The sequence below is a fragment of the Globicephala melas genome, chromosome 13, assembly GCF_963455315.2.
Source record: "Globicephala melas chromosome 13, mGloMel1.2, whole genome shotgun sequence".
Lineage (NCBI taxonomy): Eukaryota > Metazoa > Chordata > Mammalia > Artiodactyla > Delphinidae > Globicephala > Globicephala melas.
Genome location: NC_083326.1, coordinates 84,081,452 through 84,102,251, shown reverse-complemented (window position 1 = coordinate 84,102,251; position 20,800 = coordinate 84,081,452). Strand labels below are relative to the sequence as shown.

General features: G+C 57.0%; 1 protein-coding gene across 27 annotated transcripts in view; it reads left to right on the top strand.

The window, feature by feature from the left end:
* NCOR2 (nuclear receptor corepressor 2) overlaps window positions 1–20,800 on the top strand; it is a 221,264-nt gene that overhangs the window by 111,274 nt on the left and 89,190 nt on the right. For 23 of the 27 annotated variants that reach the window (XM_060310870.2, XM_060310873.2, XM_060310858.2 and 20 more), the window contains 5 exons: window positions 5,924–5,990; window positions 12,894–13,066; window positions 14,101–14,194; window positions 16,912–17,090; window positions 20,534–20,588. In XM_060310870.2, coding sequence (XP_060166853.1) covers window positions 5,924–5,990; window positions 12,894–13,066; window positions 14,101–14,194; window positions 16,912–17,090; window positions 20,534–20,588 — 568 coding nt within the window. The remainder of the gene's footprint in view (window positions 1–5,923; window positions 5,991–12,893; window positions 13,067–14,100; window positions 14,195–16,911; window positions 17,091–20,533; window positions 20,589–20,800) is intronic. The other 4 variants (XM_060310876.2, XM_060310855.2, XM_060310859.2 and 1 more) reach the window with 1 other exon arrangement.

The following is a 20,800-nucleotide window of genomic DNA, read 5'->3' as shown; positions in this document are numbered from 1 at the left end:
CGGAACCCAGTATTCTCCTCATTTCCCTCTGCCCACCCCATTCCTTTACTTCTCCCAAGCTTCATCTCAAACCTCTCCTCCTCCAGGAAGCCTCCCCTGATTGCCCCCACACTTTCCTTTTTCAGAACTCCATAGACCCCAGGGCCAGTCCCACCCAGGGCCTGGCCAGACTCTCCTTGAACGTCCACAGACTTTCCAACTCCTTTTTCCTCCTTCCTGGTTCCCGTTTCTCCCCCTAGTCCAGTGTCAGCCGACAAGGCCCGTATGTCTTGACAGGCTGTGCTTTTTTAAACCCTGCCTTCTCCAGGAGATTGAGATATCCTTTGCACCCTATAAATGCCTCCACCGGCAAACTCATCACATTGCTGGTCTGTCGGTCCTTCGAGAGCCCTCTGGACTCTGTTCCCTAATTTTGGACAAAATCTCAGCAGAGAAGATTTGTCTGCAGTATGCCATTAGCAGCTGCAATACCTAAACACTTCTTGGAACAAAATAAACAATCAAAAAGTGTTTGCCAGAAGAATGTTGGACAAGTGGTCACCCCAAACCAGATGTCTAGGGGCTTGCGAACCACGCAGATGCATGCCTCCAGGGCGGGAACAAAGTCAGAGGGGAAAGGGCTGGTGGGAGGCGGTAGGGAGTGGTGAAGCCTGGGGTGAGTGGTGAGCTCCTCACGCTTTTAAAGGGACAGTTAGTTCTTAGTTCCTCGTCTGTAGCCACGAGGGAGCGTGGCCAGGCTGCCTGATTTTTTTTTAAAGAGAAGCTTTATGTTGAGCTTTTTATGCAGCAGCTTCTGATTTTCAATACTGGCAACAAATTCAGATTTTTTAGAAGGCGCCGCAGTCCAAACACAACAGTCTCACGAGCTGGCTCCGCTCCGTGCACTGCGCCCATTTGCAACCTGTGGACTTGACATTTGTCCTCTTTGGCAGTAAGCGGATGCTTCTGGGTGCCAGCCACGGTGCTTGCTTTGGAAGGAAACCCGGATCAGCAAAAGGGAGAATTCGTGCCCTCTGGTAGCTGTGGGGAACAGAGGCGGCTCCGTGCATCACCTCTGCCCCCACGAGTCTTTGCTCTCACCGAGGCCTCTTCAGCTCAAAGTCACAGCACCGTGCTTGTCGAAGCTGTTACAGGCTGTGCAAGTTTCCTCGGGCTGCCAGAGCCTGTCCCAACCACCTGGGTGCCTAAAAACTAGAACAGTTCATTTTCTCTCCGCTCTGGAGGCCAGAAGTCGGGAATCCAGGTACCGGCAGGGCCTTGATCTCTTGCAGACGCTAGGGGAGGATTCTTCCGTGCGTCCTCCAGCTTCTGGTGTCTGCTGGCTTCCTTGGCGGTCCTTGGCCTGTAGACGCTTCACTCCAGTCCTCCGCCTTCACGTGGCCTTCTCACTGTGTCTTTTCATGTCATCTTCCCTCTGTGTGCATCTGCCTCTCTGTCCAAATTGCTCCTTTTTATAAGGACACCAGGCATATGGGATCAGGGCCACCCTGTTGACCTCATGCTAACTTGATGACCTCTGTCATGACCTGATTTCCTGATGCAGCCACATTCTAAGGTATTCGGGGTGGGGGGTCAGGACCCCAGCATCTTTTTTGTGGGGGGACACATTTCCATTCATAACATACACCAAGCCCCCTGCTAGCTCTCAAGTAAATTGTCTTTGATCTCACTATGGCATTTCAACGTAGGTCTTGTCCCTCTTTTTTTTTTTTTTTTTTAAGTCTAATTTAAAAGAGCTAGATTTACAGGAGCATTGCCGAGGTAGTACAGTGACGGGGGGTGGTTGCAGGAACCCCGTGGATACCAGAATCCGCGAGGCTCAAGTTCCTTATATAAAGTGGCACAGCGCAGTCGGCCCCGTATCTGGGGACGTGGAGCCCATGGACCGTACTGAGAATTCCCCGTGTACCCTCCACCCAGCATCCCCCAATGCGAATATGTGACGCGAACAAGGTACATTTATCAAAACTACGAAAGGGACAGCGGTACAGTCCTATTAGCTAAACCACAGGCTTCCTTTGGATTTTCCCACTAATGTCCTTTTTCTGGCCCAAGATCTGATCCAGGTTCCTGCTTTCCATTTCGTCCTCATGTCCCCTTGGTCTCCACTCTGTGATCATGTCTCAGTCTTCCTCGATTTTCCTGACCCCGACCCTTTTGAAGAGGACTGGTCAGGGATTCTGCAGAAGGTCCCACAATTTGGGTGTGTCTGATATTTTCTCCGGAGGACGCTGGGCTTGTGGATTTGGGGGAAGAGTCCCACAGAGGTGAGGGGGTGCCCTTCCCATCATGATGTATCGGGAGCACCCGACACCCCTGACTGGTGGTGTTTATGTCACTACAGGTGGTGTTGACCTTCCCCCTTGCTCAGGGAGGTGTCATCCGTGTCTCCGCCGTTGAGTTGCTGTCTTTCCTGTCCCTACTCTGTGCTTCAGAAGCAGGTCACCATCCAGCCTACTGTCAAGGGGAGGGGAGTCCAGCTACACCTCCTGGACGGGGAATAGCAAAGAATTTGTGGGCACAAGTTAAACTGCCACAATGATTAGTAAATGTTTGGGGGAAATGCTTCGAGGCTGTGCAAATTTCCTGTCTCTCCTCAAAGTTTTGCAGACTGATTTCACGTTCATGCAAGGGTCTAGCCTGCGGTAATTCGCACCGTGGTATCTAATAGTGATTTTCAACTTCCCTCAGTCCTTCTCCGTTTATTAATTGGAATTCTGTAAGGCACATTTGTCCCTCCTCCCTCCTTTATTTATTTATTCGGTCATTTATTTATATCCGTGTGGATGCGTGGTTATTTATTTTATTCTTCGGGCTATAATCTAGTGCTAGCGTTATTTATTTTGCCTCTTAAATTGTTCCAGCTTTGGCCGTCGGAAACTCTTTCTTTACTTAAAAATGTTCTGGGCTCATCTTGTATATTTCCTGCCGCAGCTCTGGATGCAGCCATTCCTCCAGGGAGAAATGGCTCTTTTTTTTGTTTTCCTTTGTCCGTGCTGCACGTGCAGCATGTGAGATCCCAGTTCCCTGACCAGGGATCGAACCCACGCTGCCTGTACTGGAAGCATGGAGTCTTAACCGCCAGACTGCCAGGGAAGTCCTGAGAAATGACTCCTTTTATTGGAGAATGGGGTGAGACACCAAGACCTTGGCGCTAGTGGGCTCATTGCTCTGGGCTGTCATTGCTTCTTGGCCTTCTCAGCTGCCGTCTCCAAGTCCAAACCCTCTCCATTGCCCCGACCCACAAGGCCCTGTGCAGCCGGCCCTGCCAACCTCTCAGCTGTCCTCCTCCTTCCTGTCGCTCCCCTCTGTCCCTGCCCAGTGCTCTCCAGCCACATGGGTCTTCTGTCTGTTCTTCAGACGCTCTGAGTTTGTTCCCACCTTAGGGCCTTTGCACTCCCAGTGCCTTCTGCCAGGAGTGCATCTCCCCCTGGATCGCCCCACAGCTGGGTCCTCCTGGTGATCAAGATATCAGCTCGCAGCCGTCTCCGAGAGACTTTTCTGCACCCCGGAATCTAAAATAGCTACACCCTCCCCTCCCCCAGTCACTATCCCACCCTCCACATAAGTTCCTGACTCCAGGATTATCTTGCTTATTGTCAGTGTGGCCCCTCTAGGCGTCACCTCCGTGAGGGCTGGGGACTTTGTCTTGTTCACCTTTATGTCCCCAGGGCCCAAAACAGTTCCCGGCGCATAGTAGGTGCTCAGTAAACGTTTGCTGAATGACTGAGGAGATGAAAGCACAATGCTACTGCTCCCATTATTCGGATGAGGAAACTGAGGCTGAGACCATCTGAGATTTGTTCAGAGACACCTTGCTGTGGAATGAGGGGTTGTGGTCTCAGCCTGTGTGACTGAGGACCCCCAGCGCCCGTCCCGCTGGGGAGGGGGAGGCTGATGTGAAGTAACGAGACCTCGAGGCGGGAGGCCTGGCCCATGGGAGGCGAGACCAGAATGACCCAGGGAGCCGAGGGTCCCCTCACTGACCCTCCTGGAAGTGGGCGTGGCCTTTCCTTGTCAGGAGATGGGTGGAGACAGGGCTGAGCTTGGCTGGGGTCCGCAGGTGAAGAGGGACCATGCGGGCCCAACAGCATCTCCGACTTGAGCCCAGGTAGTGGGGATGCCGACCTCCTGCTGGAAATCACTGCGAGGCCTGGGGACCCTGGTCCACCCGGGGACGAGGTGTGCTGGCAGACCCCGACAGCCGCTGGGAGGTGGGTCTCTGAGGCCGTGGTGTCTGTTTGTGGGGGATGAGGGAGCAGAGAGCGACTCCCCACGGGGTCCCCAGGGCAGGTTGATTTCAGGCCCTTCAGCCCCCGGGAGGCGTGTGTTGGGGGCTCTTCCTCGTCCGTCAGGGCCTGGAGTGTCCTCCTCTTTGTCTTCTTCCTGAGGTTGGGGTCCTGGGGGCCCACAGGTGCCACACCTCCTGGAGGCTGGACGGGGCGGGACTCCCGGTCATCAGTTTGTAAGCTTTTGGTAAGAGTTTGGACGCGGCTGAGAATGTGAGCAAGTCGGGGGACCCCTCCCCAGAAAAGTTGATCTTGCTGTACACCCGGCTGGGGGGCAAGCAAGTTCATGGGCCTGGTGGGCTCTCCGGGGCCCGTCTGTGACCCCCGCAGGCCCCAGCTGCTACACGCTGCTGTGCGTCGGAAGTTGTGGGGAAAAGGCCGAGGGGAAGGGGGTGCTTGGGGGTGAGTCTTCCATCCTCTTCCGTATTGGTCCGCATCTCTGAGTCTCCCTCTGCCTCCTTCTGGGCCTCCATCCCCCTTAATTTGTTTTTTACTTTATTGAAGTATAGTTGGTTTACAACATTGTATTAATTACTGCTCTACAGCAAAGTGATTCAGTTACACATCTATGTACATTCTTTTTAATATTCATTATGGTTTACCACAGGATATTGAATATAGTTCCCTGTGCTCTACAGCAGGGCCTTGTTGTTCGTCCATCGCCCCCCTTTCTTTGAATCTTGTCTTCCTCTGCCTTTCGGCCTGTTCTCTCTCTCTCTCTCTCTCTCTCTCTTTCTCTCTCTCTCTCTGTCTCTCTCTCTGTCTCTCTCTCTGCCAGGCCCCAGGCCCCTCTCCCTCTGTCCTCATTTGGGATCTGATCTCATCCACCTCTCTGTCGCTCCCTCTCCCTCTGTCTCCCTGCCTTCCTCTGGAGCTCTGTCTGTCTGTCTTTTTATTCTCCCTCATTCCTCGTCTTTGTGTCTCTCTCCTGTGCCTGCCTCTCTCTCTCTCTGAACAGCCCGCATCTCCCCGGGGAAGCGCCGGCTGCCCTCTGAGCCCGCAGTGCTGTGTGTGGCCTCCTTGGTTGAGGGCTTTGATGGCGAGAGGGGTCTGGCTTCCCTGAGCCGAGGCATGAGACCCCTCAGGTGCTTCCTGGGCTTCCTGCTGTGCTGGCTCCCACCAGCCTGTCGCTGGCTTGTCCATGTCACCCCCACCCCAGGGGGACACAGCAGGGGCTTGGTTGGAGGTGGCTTGGGGTCACAGAGGCCAGACCCCAAGACCCTGCCTCTGTGCAGCTGCAGGTCTCGGGGGCTTGGTCTCCCCGGCCTGCGTTTCTAAGGCTGTGGCAGTTTCTCTGTGGCCAGTTTCCCGTGGCAGGTGCGGCTGACGGGAGAGGGGAGCCTGGGTGCGTGTAGGGGTGATGGCAGCTCCGGGGAGGGCAGGAAGACCTCGACCCCCTTTGGAACCCCCTTTTCTGCAGGCCACGCTCAGCCCAGGTGTGGGTGGGGGCACCTTGTAGGTGACGGGGGAGGGACACACATTGGCAGTTCGTGGGTCACCCTGGGGGGGCTACGGATGTGCCTTAGCTCACCGGGAGCCCATAGGGGCAAGTAGGGGCAAACTTCAGCAAGGGACGGAATTCCTGAAAGCCTGCATTTCTGACCTGCCCGGTTGGCTATCTCCATCCTCCTTAGAAACCAGGCGATGCGGAAAAAGTTAATCTTGTACTTCAAGAGGAGGAATCACGCCCGGAAACAATGGGTAAGTCGTCACCTCGTCCCCCACCCCTGGGATCTCTTCTGCTGCCCCCTCCCCTCCACGGACCAGGCTTCCTTGAGAGCCGAGACCGTCCAGGCCACTCAGGCCACACCCACCGGGATCCCTGGGTTCTGCAGCTCATTCCTGCGTGTCCAGGGTGTGAAGAAAAGCCAAGGGCAGTGAGAGAAATGGGAAAAGACAGCAGCTGCTTCCGTGAAGCCGGGGGCTCAGGGCTCGGCTGCCTCAAGGAAGCTGGGGTGTGAGTGGGTGGGGAGGCTGGGAACTGTGCCCCTCCTTTTCCAGCCTGGAAGGGGAGAAAGCAAAATCTTGGCCGGGAAAATTGGTTCCTTGTCATAGGCCCTACTGTGGCTATTTTAGGCAGAAAGAGAGAAGTTTGTTGGCAGAGGTGGAAGACTGGTGTGGGCTGTGTGCTGGGTGGCAGTGACTGCAGGGCGCTCCCTGAGAAATGAGCTTTGCCCAGCCCGCTGTGCCCATTCCGGGCTCAGGAAAATCCGGGCCCAGAGAAGCAGTGAGGCCCCCCTTGCTTAGAAAGTGGTACGGACTCCTGCATCCCACCGCACCCTCTGCCGTCTCAGCTGGGAGGCGTGCCCAGGGCAGGGGGAGCACATGTGAAAGGACACCTTTTGTTGTGGTTTAGGGTGGGCGTTTACGTCACCGATTCACTGGGTGAGGTTAGGGCTGAGTGATGGAGGGGGAGTTACCCATTAGTATTCTTTCAGCTGTGAGAGGAAGAAGCAATGACTCAGATGGGCTTAAACAGTAAAGGAGTTTGTGTAGCTGATGAAGTCCACTGAGTGGAGTTCAGGAGTGGTTTGATCAGGTTGCACCTTCATTTCTATGCCGTTTTTCTTCAAGTCTGCATATTAGGACATTGACTAGCTGGTTTTCCTTTGGGACCTGAATTTCTACAGCAGGTTTGAGTCCTTCTAGAGCCAGAGACAGAGCTGCTCTTTCTCAGACCATCTCACAAAAGCTCTGATTTCACCACTTGAGGGCCTCGGTCCCTCTGAACCAGTTTCTGAACGCACCCTGCTCTGGCCTTAGACCTCGGCTGGGCCCTTGGAGAAGGGATACATTTCTGGCCCACATGCTGGGCGACTGGGAAGCTGGTTGGGCAGCACCCTAGACCCCAGGGCCCCACGGGGTGAGAAGTGGTGGGCTTCCCTTTTCTTTCCAACCTCCTCAGACTCCCACATTGACTGGATGGTGACCAGAGGCGCCTGGCTGGATAGATGGGGTTCATGAAACGGGGCATCCCATCTCATTCATTGAGTTAAGAGATATTTACTGAGCACGTGCTGTGCGCCTGAGTGGAGGAGACGCAGTGATAAGTGCCGTGCAGAGGGATGGGGTTGGGGACAGCCTGGATATCCGACCACGGTACTGAGAGAGGAATGACCAGAAGGGACCACCCGTGTGAATATGTGGGGGTGTGAGTGTCAAGGAGAGGGCACAGCAAGTGCAGAGCCCTTGAGGCAGGAACCGGCCTGGGGGCAGCACAGGACAGCACGCAGCAGGCAAGCCTGAAGTGCAGGGCACGCATGGGGGGCTGGGGTCGAAAATCATGGGCGCCAGGTCACCTGGAAATGGAATGTCTAGATTTTACTCTAAACACAGTCGGACACTTATTCTTGATGTATTCTTAATAAAGAATACAAAATCTTTAAGAATTTTTAGTTATTCGGAAAATTTGACAGTGATACAGGAAATCTGACAGAAGAGTAACAGTGAACACCTATAAGCCCGCTATCTGGAATCCATCATGGTTAACATTTCTTTATATTCGCTGTGTGTGTGTGTGTGTGTGTGTGTGTGTGTGTGTGTAAGAATCCATCATGGTTAACATTTCTTTATATTCGCTTTGTGTGTGTGTGTGTGTGCGTGTGCGTGTGTAAGTATGAATGTTTTTGTGTTGAGCTGTTAGGACGTAGGTGCAGACACCCAGACCCTCACCTGGAACACTTCCTGGAGGAAGGAAATTCTCTCTTTATCACACCTAACGATTCACAGCGTTTCCTGATTCACAGCTTTTCCCCTGTAGTCCTGCCCAGGGGTGGGGTTCCTTTGGGGCTGGAAGAAGGAGATCTGATTTACATTTTAAAAGGATCCCAGTGGCTGCTGGGGGGTGGAGTTGGGTGGGTGTAAGTTGGAAATCTCCCAGGGCTCCTCGGGAGGGGTCCCTTGAGGGGATGGAGGGGAAATGGGCTTATTTAAAGATAGAGGAACTGGAGAGACTTCTGAGAAATTCTGGGTTCGCTTTGTGGTCAAGCTGAGCCCATCTTAAGAGAGGCCCTTGTGAAAACGAGTTCCTAAACCACAGAAGCTGCAACGGGAGGGCGTCTGGAATGATCTCATTCTTCTTATATAAATGAACCCAAAGCCCCATGCGTCGTCATCAGCAAGGACTGGGAGGGCGCTTGGCCAAGACGGGCCCCCTCAGATCTGCATGCTCCCCGCCCCCCCCCACCACCCCCCATGTCAGTCAGGTCCCCTTCTGTGGGGCCCTCACTCCTTAGAGGTTCTTGGGACCCACGCTGCCCTACGCTCCTGCTCTGCCCAGAGAGCTGAGGCTCTTGCCCCAGAGGGGCGCCCAACCCCAGCAGGAGCGTCCGCTAGGCCTGCCCTGCTCTCCCCTGGGAAGCTGAGCTCGCCCTCCCCGCGCCCCCTGAAGCCGCTGAGGTGCGCAGATTCAAACCCTACCCACCATACCCTCTGTGAGTGATCTTGGGACAGCCGTCTTGCCCTAAGCCTCACTTTTCCTCATCTGTGAAATGGGGTCATGGTGGGGCTGCAGGAAGGGTTAGCGCAGTGCCTGGCGGGGGGAGTGTGTGTGACTGATGGCCTGGCAGGATGGGCTAGTCAGGGGCTGAGCTCGGCCTGGACGGTGGGTGTATTCATTTCCTGGGGCCGCTGTAACAAGTGACCACAAACTAGGCGCCTTAAAACAACAGAAATGTATCCTCTCACTTCTGGCTCTAGAGGCCAGAAGTTCAAGATCAAGATGGGAGCCGGGCTGTGCTCCCTCCAGAGGTGCTAGGGGAAGCTCCTCCCTGCCTCTTGCAGCTCCTGGTGGCTCCAGGCCACATGACTCCCATCTCTGCCTACATCCTCAGCTGGCCTTTCCCCTCTCTTCTCTCACACGGACGCCTGTCACTGGATCTAGAGGTCACCCTAATCCAGGATGACCTCATCTCAAGATCCTTAATGGCATCTGAAAACACGTTTTTTCAAATGAGGTCACATTTGAAGATTCAAACCCCGAACCTGGGGGTTAGGATGCGGCACATCTTTTGGGGGCGGTGTCACCATTGAACCCACTACAGTGGGCACTGGCATATTTTCAGCATAGTCTGCCTTTTCTCTTTCTCCTGGCTTGTCCCCACTTTCCTTTTTTATCTATTTCTTTTTTAGAGACGGCTAAAGTTTTGCTCACTCCTCTCATATCCCTCACACCTCTTATTTTTCACTTCTGGGCTTTTTCCTGACCTGCCCCGGCATCCGTGACTTGCTTCTGCAGCCTGAGTTACAGGCAGCAGGACAGGGGCTGGGAGAGCTCGACCTCGTCACCATCACACATCGCTGAACACGCAGGACAGCCAGCAGGGGAGCATTCTCCAAGTCTGTGGTGCCTGGGCCGCTGAGCCCAGCAGAAGGCCTTTGCATGAGGCTGCAGGCTCCCTGGGGGTCTGGAGGACGCCAGGTCACCAGGTGACCACAGAGGCCAGTTCCCCTGGCCCGTCAGCTCCAACCACCTCCCTAACACTTCCCTCCTTGTGCTCTGTCCGTCGGCCTGAGGCTTTCTTCCTCAGTTTTGGGGGTACCTCCTGGTCACCCCATCTCTCATTGTTTCCCTGAGTGTAGAGCTCCATCCTGACACACCTGGCGGGGTAGGAGGGGTTCAAATCCTGGCCCTGCTCGGTGACCGGGGCAAATCATTTAATTCCTGGTCTCAGGTTCCTGTTCTGTTTGGTGGGGATTATAGTAACACGCACCTCATCAGGCCACTGAGTGAAAGGCTGCAAGCAGTGTGCTCACAGCAATGCCCGGACTGCAGTGGGTGCTCAGAACCGTCAGCTGCAAGCTGACCCTAAAATTCATGGGGACCCCAAATAGACAAAACAATCTTGAAAAAGAACAACCAGGTTGGAAGAGTCACTTGCTGATTTCAAAACATCTCACAAAGCTACAATAATCAAAACAGCATGGTTCTAGCCTAAGGACAGACATGGAGACCAATGGAACAGAATAGAGAGGCCAGAAACAGGCCCTCACATCGGTGGATGCTGGATTTTTGACAGGTGGCCATGTCCAGTCAATGAGACAGGACCGTCTCTTTCAACAAATGGTGCTGGGACAATAGGACTGCCACACTCACAGGAATGGAGTTGGATCCCACCTCACAGAATTAACACAAACAGTAACTCAAAATGAATCAAAGATGTAAATGCAAGAGCTAAAGCTGTACAACTCCTAAAAGAAAACCCATAGGGGTGAATCTTCACGACCTTGGATTGGGCAGCGGATCTTGGGTTTGACACCAAAAGCATGAGCAGCAAAAGGAAAAGTAGACGTACTGGACTTTATCAGAACAACCATCAGGATCCTGACCTCCCGTCCCTAATTGTGTGATCCCGGGCTGACGGCCCTGAGCTCTGAGCTCCTGCCTCTACAGAGGGGATGGCGGTCATGGCCTTTTGTTGTTTGGGAGAGTCAGTCGCGGGAAGGACTCAGCTCTGTGCCTGGCATGTGACACAGTGGCGCTTAGCTAGTGTCAGCGGCGATGCTGATGGTGACGATGACGATGGTGATGCTGACGGTGATGATGGGGCTACGAAGAAGAATTCCCGCTGAGGGGGACCTGTTTCCGTAACACACACAGACTGTGCTCGCAGGGGCCATCCTCCTTCTCCTCTGCAGATTCTTCCTCCTGGCACCCGGCGGACTAGCTCAGCAGCGCTTCAGCCTCTGAGGCGTGAGTGTGACTGAGAATGTGTGTATGTGAGTTTATGAGTGAGGGTGTGGGTGTGAGTGTGTATTGTAAGTGTGAGAATGTAAGTGTATGTATTTGTCCACGCGAGTGCATGTATGTGTAAGGGAGTGTGCATGTGTTATGTGTGAGTGTGTGCATGTGTGTATGTGAGTGTGTGACCTGCTTTCTTCCCTGGCCAGCAGGGCAGCTATGTGGACACCCCCTGGCAGGGTCATTGCTGCCCCAGGGAAGGGCCGCAGCCACTGCTGTGTTCTGTCCCGAGGCGCCCCGTGCCCTCGGCCCTCAGTGGACGGACAGCACCTCCAGTGCACAGGCCACAGCAGGTGGCACTGTGGTTAGACGTGGAGGGGGACTTCCTCATCCTGGACAGTCCTCAGGAGCTGCTCACATCTTTGCGTGTGGTGCTCGGGGCTGCGCAGTGTGGCTGCGGGTGCCTGCACAGCTGTTCCTGTCCCTTGCTCCACGAGGGCCCCAGGCAGGGCTGGGGTGTCTTGCTGGCCGCCCTGCTCGCCCCTCCACTGGGCAGCTGGTTGGTGGCCCTGCGGGTTTCTTGCCTATCTTCACGGGTAACTGCATTCTTTTCCTCTGCTGGTTTTTGGTGAACATGTTCTCGCCTTTTCCCCTTCTGACATATTTTCTCACTCTCACCCATCAGATCGAGGCCTCTCTGGCAGGGCTGAGAGCGTGGGGAGGGTCCCCTGCTCTGATGGTGGGCTGGGCTGGGTTTCCTTCATGCCCGTTCTCACCCTCAGGGGTGCTGTTCTCGGCACCTTGCCACGAACATGTGTGGCTATTGTCTCTACTGGAACTTGACCTCCCAAGGGTTCTTGGGGCAGCCCACATACCTGGGGAACCCCCGGGAGCTGGAGGTCAAGTTCTGCTCCTCAAAGCTGGCCTGACGGCCACTTGGGGACCATCACGCCGCTGGGTTTGTTGAGGACCAAGGTCACAAGCTGCCTTGGTCAGAAGCTGAAATTCAGGATGGGGAGGGGTGTCTGGGCACGAGGACCAGAGACGGGTTTTCTGATTATGCTGAAGTGTCGAGGAGGCATTCAAGCGGGACTCCCAGACCATGCCATCTGTCCACGGCAGCTGTTAGAGACGGGGAGATCGGGTCTCACGGACAGCCAGATGCTCCCTGCCTGCTTGAGGTCCGGGTCACCTTGGAGACTCGGAAGCCAGGCAGCTACACTCTGGGCCGGGCCGGGGTCTTTTCTCTAAGGAAGGACATACAGCAGGAAGCACTGTGGTTAGACTTGGAGAGGGACTTCCTTGTCTTGGATGGCGGCAGCTTGAGTCTTCACACCCAGTCCTTGGGTGTGGGGAGCATGGCTGGCCTGAGCCCGGGGGATGAGGAGCTATTCAGAAAGAGAATGTTTTCCATGCGGCTGTCCCGGGCCTGATGGACACCCCAGAGCTGCCCCGTCCGACGCAACTGACAATGAGTGAAATGGTCTGTGTGCACTGCCCACTATGGGTGGTAGCCCTGGCCTCACATGGCTACTAGCATTAGAAATGTGGCATAGGGACCAGAGACCTGAATTTAAATGTTACTTAATTTTACCTGATTTAAACTCCACAGCCACATGTGGCTGGAAGCACGAGGCCTTTCTGGAGGGAGGCCGGCAGGGGGTGGCCCATTCCCCAGGGAGCGAGGCGGCCGGGTCCTTAGGGCAGCCTGTGGGTTTTCTTCAGGGGCCCGGGTTGGCCTGGGTCTGCTCAGGTCTCTGCGTGATCGCGTGTCTGCCCACGTGCCTGGGTCTGCCCACGTGCCCGCGTGTGATCGCGTGTCTGCCCACGTGTGCCCGGGCACACGGCGAGCGGGGAGCCGGGGAGGGGCTGGGTGTCGGATGCGGGAGGAACGGCTGCCGCAGGGCTCCCCCGCATGCCCCCAGGAGCAGAAGTTCTGCCAGCGCTATGACCAGCTCATGGAGGCCTGGGAGAAGAAGGTGGAGCGCATTGAGAACAACCCCCGGCGGCGGGCCAAGGAGAGCAAGGTGCGCGAGTACTACGAGAAGCAGTTCCCCGAGATCCGCAAGCAGCGGGAGCTGCAGGAGCGCATGCAGAGGTGAGCGGCGGGGGGCCGGGCCCACCCCTCCCCCCTGTCCTCCCCCTCCCTCCCCTCCCCCCGTCCTCCCCCTCCCTCCCCTCCCCCTCCCTCCCCCTCCCTCCCCCTCCCTCCCCCTCCCCTCCCCTCCCCCTCCCCTCCCCCTCCCCTCCCTCCTCCCCCCTCCCCCTCCCCCCTCCCTCCCGCCTTTCCTGCTTCCCACGGCCTGGGTCAGCTCGAGGCACTGTTCACAGAGGCGCCCTGGCAGGCGTGAAACAGAAAGCACAGCAGCATCTCAAACGGGCAGCCCAGGGGCCGCATCAAGCCCTTGGATGTGTCCCTTGGTGCCTGCCCAGCCTTAATACTTAATGGAAAGAAGCTTAAATCCATTTTGGTGGAGTGAGTTCTCCTTCCGGTGTGCCACAGGCTGGTACCCTCCCAGCTTCGTTCATTTATGCGGCCCCTGAAGGCAGCTGAGTTTGAGATCCCTGGTGTGGATCACAGGAGAAGGATGCTGGTCTCACGTGGTGGCCGTGAGGATGGGGTGGGATCCTGCGTAGGAGTGCCCAGCGCAGAGTAGGTGCTCGGTGACATGCGGCCGTGACATCTGTTGTCACACAGATAAGGTGGTGGGCCACGAGCAGGGATGCTGGATTTCACTCTTTACTGGACACTCACGGTGCGTATCTCACCGAATGCCTCCTCCAGTCCTGGGAGCCACGTGCCACCTTATCCCCGTGGTACAGGGGAGACATTGAGGGACAGGTCCGAAGAGGCAGAGCTGGGCTTTGTCTGTGGGTCTGTGTGGCTGGCCTTTTGGTGGGCATCTTAGGAGAGAAAAAGGGTTCTGGCATTTCTGGGTGAGTCTGGGGGCTCCATGCCCTCCCCTGGACCCCTGGGCTCGGGGCTGTCTCTGTGGGTGTGAGGCCTGGCCCCTCCTCACTGCCCACACGCCGCCTCTGGGGAATCTGTGGGCTCGGGTCTGTGCCGCTGTGCCGGCCGCGTGTCCCTAGCTGCCGAGGGGTCGATCCTGAGCGTGTCCCTTTGGTCTCCAGCAGGGTGGGCCAGCGGGGCAGCGGGCTCTCCATGTCAGCCGCCCGCAGCGAGCACGAGGTGTCCGAGATCATCGACGGCCTCTCGGAGCAGGAGGTAAGTCCACGGCCTTGACCCTGACCTCGGCTCCACCCGCTGTGCCCCCTGCGCGTGGAGAAGCTCCCAGCGGGAAGCAGAATTCACCTGGATGCTTGAAATCAAGGGGCTTGTTACTGAAGTGTGGGCAGAGGCAAGGTGGGACAGTGGGGCACCAGGGGAGTAGACATTGCCCATCCCCAGCCTGAAGGACAAGCAGGGAGAGGGGCCTTCCTGGGGCTGTGGAGGAGAGGAGGCCCCCTGGTAGGACAGGGCCAGGAAGGGCCCCATCCATGATGCCACGGCGGGGAGGAAACAGGAGATAAGTACCCCGCCTCTCACTCCCCAGCCCCGCCCCCGTCTACTTTCAGTGCTTCCCATTGGTTGGGCCTGACCAGAAGCCAGAGGGCACGAGGGCCTGAGAGCTGTGGTTTCTAGGTCAGCCTCCCCGTGCCCAGAACTGGGGGCAGAGGGGGATTCCCATCTCACCAGCTGTTCGCCAAGCCAGGGACCTTCTGTCAGGAGTTCCCAGATGACCTTGTATCAGCCAGGTGACCCTGGCTGTGGTCACCAGAGCCCAGAGGTGACCAGGAAGCAGAAAGAGGAGGCGTTTGCTTCTGGGGCAGGGCTGGTGCTGGCCTGTCCCCTCCCAAGTCTTGTCGGTCAAGCATCTAATGTGCCAGTCCCCCCGCCCCACCCCCCCCATGTTCCCAACATCACAGTAGACAAGAAGCAGCGTCACAAGAGGAGGGGCCACATTCTTCCTCCCCGGGGCCTTGTGTCCAGGCAGAACTTTTGTCCAGATGGGAGGCACTGCGGCTCCAGCTCAGCGCAGTCATCTCTAGCTGCACGTGGCTATTTAAATGGAAATTAACACAAATGAAATAAAATTAAAAATTCCGTTCCTCTGTGGCACCAGTCGCATTTCAGTTGCTCAGAAGCCACATGTGGTTAGTGGCCCCATGTTGGACAGAGCAGGCAGTAAACACCTGCATCGTTGCAGAACATTCTATCGGGTGGCACTGCTTAGGCCACTGATTCTCACTTCGGACAGACTTAAGAGTCCTGGGGAGGGGGAGTCCGGCTTGAGTTGCAGTTCCCTAGGGCCCTGCCCCAGGAGTTCTGATTTAGCCAATCTGGGGCGGAGCTCAGGAATCTGCATTTTCACCAGGCTGTTCAGGTGAGTCTGATGCAGGTAGTTCAGACTCTCTGGCCGTTAAAAAAGAGCGTTCGTTTTAAAACTTCACGTGCTGTGCCCCCGTTTTGAACACCCTCCAGTCTGCAGAAAGCAGAGCTTGGAAAACCTTTGTCCTCACACCTGTGGGTTCGCTCGAGCTCCTGTCCCGCCGATGCTGTGGCCACGTACACGTCCCACAGGGGCACGTGGGAACAAGAGGAGGGCGGCCCTTTCCCGTGTGTTCCCTGCCTGATGCCGGCAGGGCGCCTGGCATCCCAGCTGGTTCAGTGTCCCCCTCCCACCCACCCCGGCCCCCATCCCGGAGGCCCACTTCCCCAGGTCCTGGCCGCACAAGAATGCAGCCGCCAGCGTCCCCAGGGATGCTGAGGGACCAGCTTTCGCGGGTGATGGTTGGAAAGGGAATTCAGGGCAGAAACTTCACCCCACCCAGCCCAGGCTGACCTGAGGTTCCCTGGGAGGGTGGGAAGGAGGGAACTGGGCGGGAACGATGCTCTCCATCTGGGGGGAGCTTGCGGTAGTCGGTTGGGGAGAGGCAGCAGAGCAGGGGTGAGGTTCCTGCCAGGAGAAACCCTGCCTGGGCTCTGCCAGTGCTGTGTATCCCGGGCAGCCGAGGAGATGGGGGAGGTGAAGGTGCTGGACAGCTGCTCGAATGCCAGGGAGGGTCAGGCCTCTGTGGGGGGCCCATCTCAGCCGAGGGTCAGGGCCCTGCCCCCGCTGCGCTTCCCTGCCCCTGTTGGGAATCCCCAGCACTGAATGGAGAGCCTGGATGTGGGAAGTTGGGCAGCGGAGCCTTTGAACCGGCTGACCTTGGCCGGGCTGGACCCTCGCCTGCCTCCGGAGATGGGTAATTAATCGCCAGTAATGGGCTGGCTGCAGAGATTTGGGGAAATGAGTCCAGCTGAGTGGCGGCTCAGAGCCTCTTAATAGCCATCCTGATGCATTAGGAGCGAGCCCGCCCGACTCCTGCTGAGCACGGGGCTGGGCAGGCTTGGTCCCCAGTGGGCACGCTTGAAGGAGCTGCATCCAGGACTGGGGGTGGGTGGCGGGCGAGGAAATGGTTCTGCAGCCTCACCGGGCCCCCCCAGAGCAAGGCAGCCCCCCACCCCCACCCCGCGTGCCCTCTGCAGCTGGAGGGCCAGGCCCCGTCTCCTGAGCTAGTCCGGCCCAGCTGGGCTGCACTTCTTTCTTGCGGTATTTTATAGCACTTGCGTTTCCAAACGGAAGATTCATTGCTCCCCTCTTTCTGCAGATAAGGTGGCTGCTGCTCTCTGCATTTAATTTAACAGCCCTGCCCACCATAAACCTCTCTGGGGCCGCCTTTAAATTCTCCCTTCCCCTGCACGGGCTATTATTATTTTTTAACTCATCATCCGCTTTCTCTCTGGTTTTGCGTTTCTCCTGTCTTGCCCGGAATATCCCTACCCTCTGCTCTTCACCTGGGTCCCCGGTGCTGGCGCAAGCACCCCTCCCCCTCCCCACCCTGTCCCCGCTGTCTTGTGCTTTCCAACCGGAGCCCTCTGCCATCTCCATTTCCCTCCAGAACCTGGAGAAGCAGATGCGCCAGCTGGCCGTGATCCCACCGATGCTGTACGACGCCGACCAGCAGCGAATCAAGTTCATCAACATGAACGGGCTCATGGACGACCCCATGAAGGTGTACAAAGACCGCCAGGTCATGAACTTGTGGAGCGAGCAGGAGAAGGAGACCTTCCGGGAGAAGTGAGTCCCCGTCCCTGGGGGGCGGGCCTGGCCGGGCCACCCTCCCCTGTCCCGGGAAACCCGTCCTGTTGAGGCTTCTGTTGGCTTCCTAGGGCTGCCACGACACGTGACCACCAGCCGTGTGACTTTAAACAACAAGAATCTATCCTCACACAGTTCTGGGGGCTGGAAGTCCAAGATCAAGGTGTGGTGTGGGGTGGTTCCTTCTGAAGGCTCCAGGGGAGAGTCTGTCCCAGGTCTCGCACCTGGCTGGCACCTGCTGGTGGCCGGCGATCGTTGTCATCCCTCGGCCTGGAGATGGGTCTCACCGTCTCATTGTGTCTTCACGTGGTCTTGTTTCCTGTGTGTCTCTGTGTGTCTTCTCCTTTTCCTATAAATTCACCAGTCACATTGGATTCAGGGCCCACCCTACTCCAGCATGACCTCATCTTAACTAATTATATCCGCAAAGGACTCATTTCCAAATAAGGTCACCTTCTGAGGTGCTGGGAGGACATGATATTGGGGGGACACTATTCAAACCAGTACAAAGTGTCAAGGCAGTTTTATGTGAAATGGGGCAGTGTGTATCAGAAGAACAAGGCAGGAGGACCTTCGAGGCCTTGGGCAGGGTTATGTGGCTGGCCGGTGACTTTTCGGTTTTCATTTTACTTGGAAAGCGGCTATTTGTGGAGCGCATCCTTCATCACAGACACTGGACAGATGTTTTCTGGGGTTTGTGCATTTGTCCCTCTTATCCCTCATAACAGCGTTACCAGGCCATCCCCATTACGCACATGAGGAAACAGAGGCTCAGAGAGGTTAAGACACTTAACAAAGGTCACACAGCTTGCAAATGGTGGAGGCAGGATTCAGACTCCCCCAGCTTCAGGGCAAGGGCTCAGCTGCAGTGGAGAGGCTTGTCGGGGGAGAGGGGGCTATGGGGCCAGGGAGCAGGGTGGGGGGTCTCGGAAAGCAGAGGCAGGAACTGGATGCTAAGAGGTGAAGCTTGGGGCTTCTTCTAAAATGAAAGAGTAGAATGACTGTTTTGGGGAGACGAGTGAGGAACCAGATGGAGAAAGTGCTCCTTTCCCCCACCAGACTCAAAATGTGTGTCCCAGGGAACCACATCCTGGGCACAGAGCGCCTCCTCAGGACCCAGGACCCCCATAAGGCAAGAGGGTGGGAGACTGAGGCAGAGGCCTCAGCGCTCAGCCAGGAGGGCGTGGGGGACTCAGCTGCAGGGCGTCCACATTCACCTCTGCCTCCCGAGAAGGCCTCAGATTTTCTTCAAAAGAGGTGTCCCACGTTCTCCAGCCACCCACCGCGGGCCCAGGCCGCAGGGGCTGGGGCTGTCGCTGCCCTTTGCAGAGCTGGGTGGCCCCAAAGTGCCAGACTGGGCTTCAGGGACGGGGATGGCTCTGGGTCGTGGGCAAGGCTGGGGTGCCTCAGCCAGGGCAGACACCAGGACTTGGAAATGCAGGAGGAGCGACTGAAGAGGGTCTTGTGTGGAAAGTTTTTGTTTGTTTGTTTAAATGGCTTTTGATTATGGAAATTCTAAAGCATACATAAAAACAGAGGGACGGTGTAATGCACCTTCGAGCGCCTAACACAGATGCGGCGACCTTCCACAGGAAATAGCGCTTTGGGGAGCAATTCCTCCCGTGTGTTTGGGGTTTACTGCTCAGAGACAGGAAACGCAGGTAGTTAGCGGCTCATTTCTAGGTCCTCACGGTCACAGACGTCAAATCAAGTCATCCTGTGTCTGGTGTTGTACAATTTGAAAACCAGTGAAGTGACTGTAGGATGGTCATGGATGCTAAGAATTACTGTTGCTTTAGGTATTTAAATTCCCCCTGGTATGTTTGATATTTTATTTATTTATGCTTTCTTTAAAAAAAAAAAAGAGGTTTCTGGGAATGCTTTCTGTGTTTTGGCCTTTCTAGATTTTTCATGTTGCTGTTCCGACCTAAGGATTTCACACTGTTAGTCCAGTAGCTGCAGAATGGGGGCCCCAGGCTGGGCTGATGTCTGCTGAGACCCAGTTTGGCACCTTGAGTCTTTCAAGGTCCTGGGTGACCTCTCGTTTTCAGCGGAACTGATAGCACTCAGGGCCTCGGAGAATCACGTGCCGGTGGCGTAGAGTTCCATCACTTACTGTTTCTGTGACTTCGAGCAGCCACTTCCCCTCCCTGAGCCTCAGTCTCCACGTCTGTAAAATGGGTGTAGCCTCAGTGCCTCCTCGCTTAGCCGTCTGGAGGTACCCAGTGTCAGAGTAAACTCTCCGGAAACATGGCAGAGGACCCAGGTGTAGGTTGGAGGGAGGTGGAACAGGTGACCTAAGAGATTCCCAAGTGTGCTTCTGGGTCTCCTGGGGCCCCATCTCTGCGTGGGGAAACCCCAAGGAAGGGATCTGTGGGGAAGGAAGTGTCACTGGGGCAGGGAGAGGGAGGAGAAGGGAAGACTGTCTGTCTGGAAAATCAGGGCGTTAGGCCGCCTCCAGCTTTGCGAGCTGCCCCAGGCAGGATCCCAGGCTGGGAAGCCTGCCTCTGACTCGCGGCTTCCTCTGGGAAAAGAGAAGAGGCCGCTCTGGCTTCTCCAGTGTCTGGTTGGGGAGCAGGGGAGGGACCCACTGGCCTCCTGCCCAGCCATCTGGAGGGCTGGGCAGGACCATCGCCAGCGCTGGCCCAGGCTCCCTCCGGCGGCGGCGGGGGGGTGGGGGGACCCCGGGGCCCCTGCGTCCCCAGCAGCCTCTCCTCTCCCCAGGGAGGCCGCGGGGCGGTGGCGCGTCTTGGGGACGGGCGGGCCGAGGCTCCACCCAGCATCCCCGGGGCCCCAGCAGCCGTGACCCACATCTCCACCACCGCTGTCCGCCTGCTCCTGTGGCCCTGACATTTCAGTCTGGCCCAGCTCTTTCCCAGTAATTCTCCCTGTTTCGCAGGAAGCCAGTTGGTGGGGTGCCAGCTCCCCGCCACCCCTCCAGCTCGGGTCCCTTCCTTCCGCCTCCTGGGCCGGCTTGCCTGCCTCCTGGCGGGCACTCGAAGCCTCTGCTCTCACCTCTCAGGGTCCTGCCCCGCGACCTCGCCCGTGGCGGCCCCGCGTGGGCCGGGCGAGGCCCAGCTTCCCAGGCCCAGCCAGAGACAGAAACAAAGACAGAGTGTAAAAGGGGGGGAACCCCACTGAAGGGCTGCATGTCATGTCCTCATTTTTCCTGGAACCCGCCTCCAGCAGGACAAACAAATGTATTTTCAAAGGCGCTAAAACCAGTGACTCACTCCAAGGAACGCCCTCCCTTAGCCCTCCGTCCCGCCTGCCGCGGCCCTTCCCACACCCCCCTGGGCTTAATTGCTCCGAGCAGGGCGGTGCTGGGCCAGCGGAGATGGCAGGCGCCCGGGAGCTCGGCGGTCGCCCAGCTGGGCAGCCCTCCTCGGCCTGGTCTCAGGCCCGCCCTTCTCTCCCCGCAGATTCATGCAGCACCCCAAGAACTTCGGCCTGATCGCATCGTTCCTGGAGAGGAAGGTGAGTCTGCCCGCCGGCCCAGCGCCACCCGCCCCGCTCCCCTCTGGGGGCCACTCCTGGGGGCAGCCGCTTGGGCTGGGCCGCAGGACCCTCTCTCCCCACCCACGAGGCCTCTGCCTGCTGGCCCCGTGCTCTCCTTGCTGTGTCAGACCGCACTTCCCTCCTTCCTCCCTCCTGGGAGCAGCAACCGCAGGCCCCACCCCCTTCTCCCG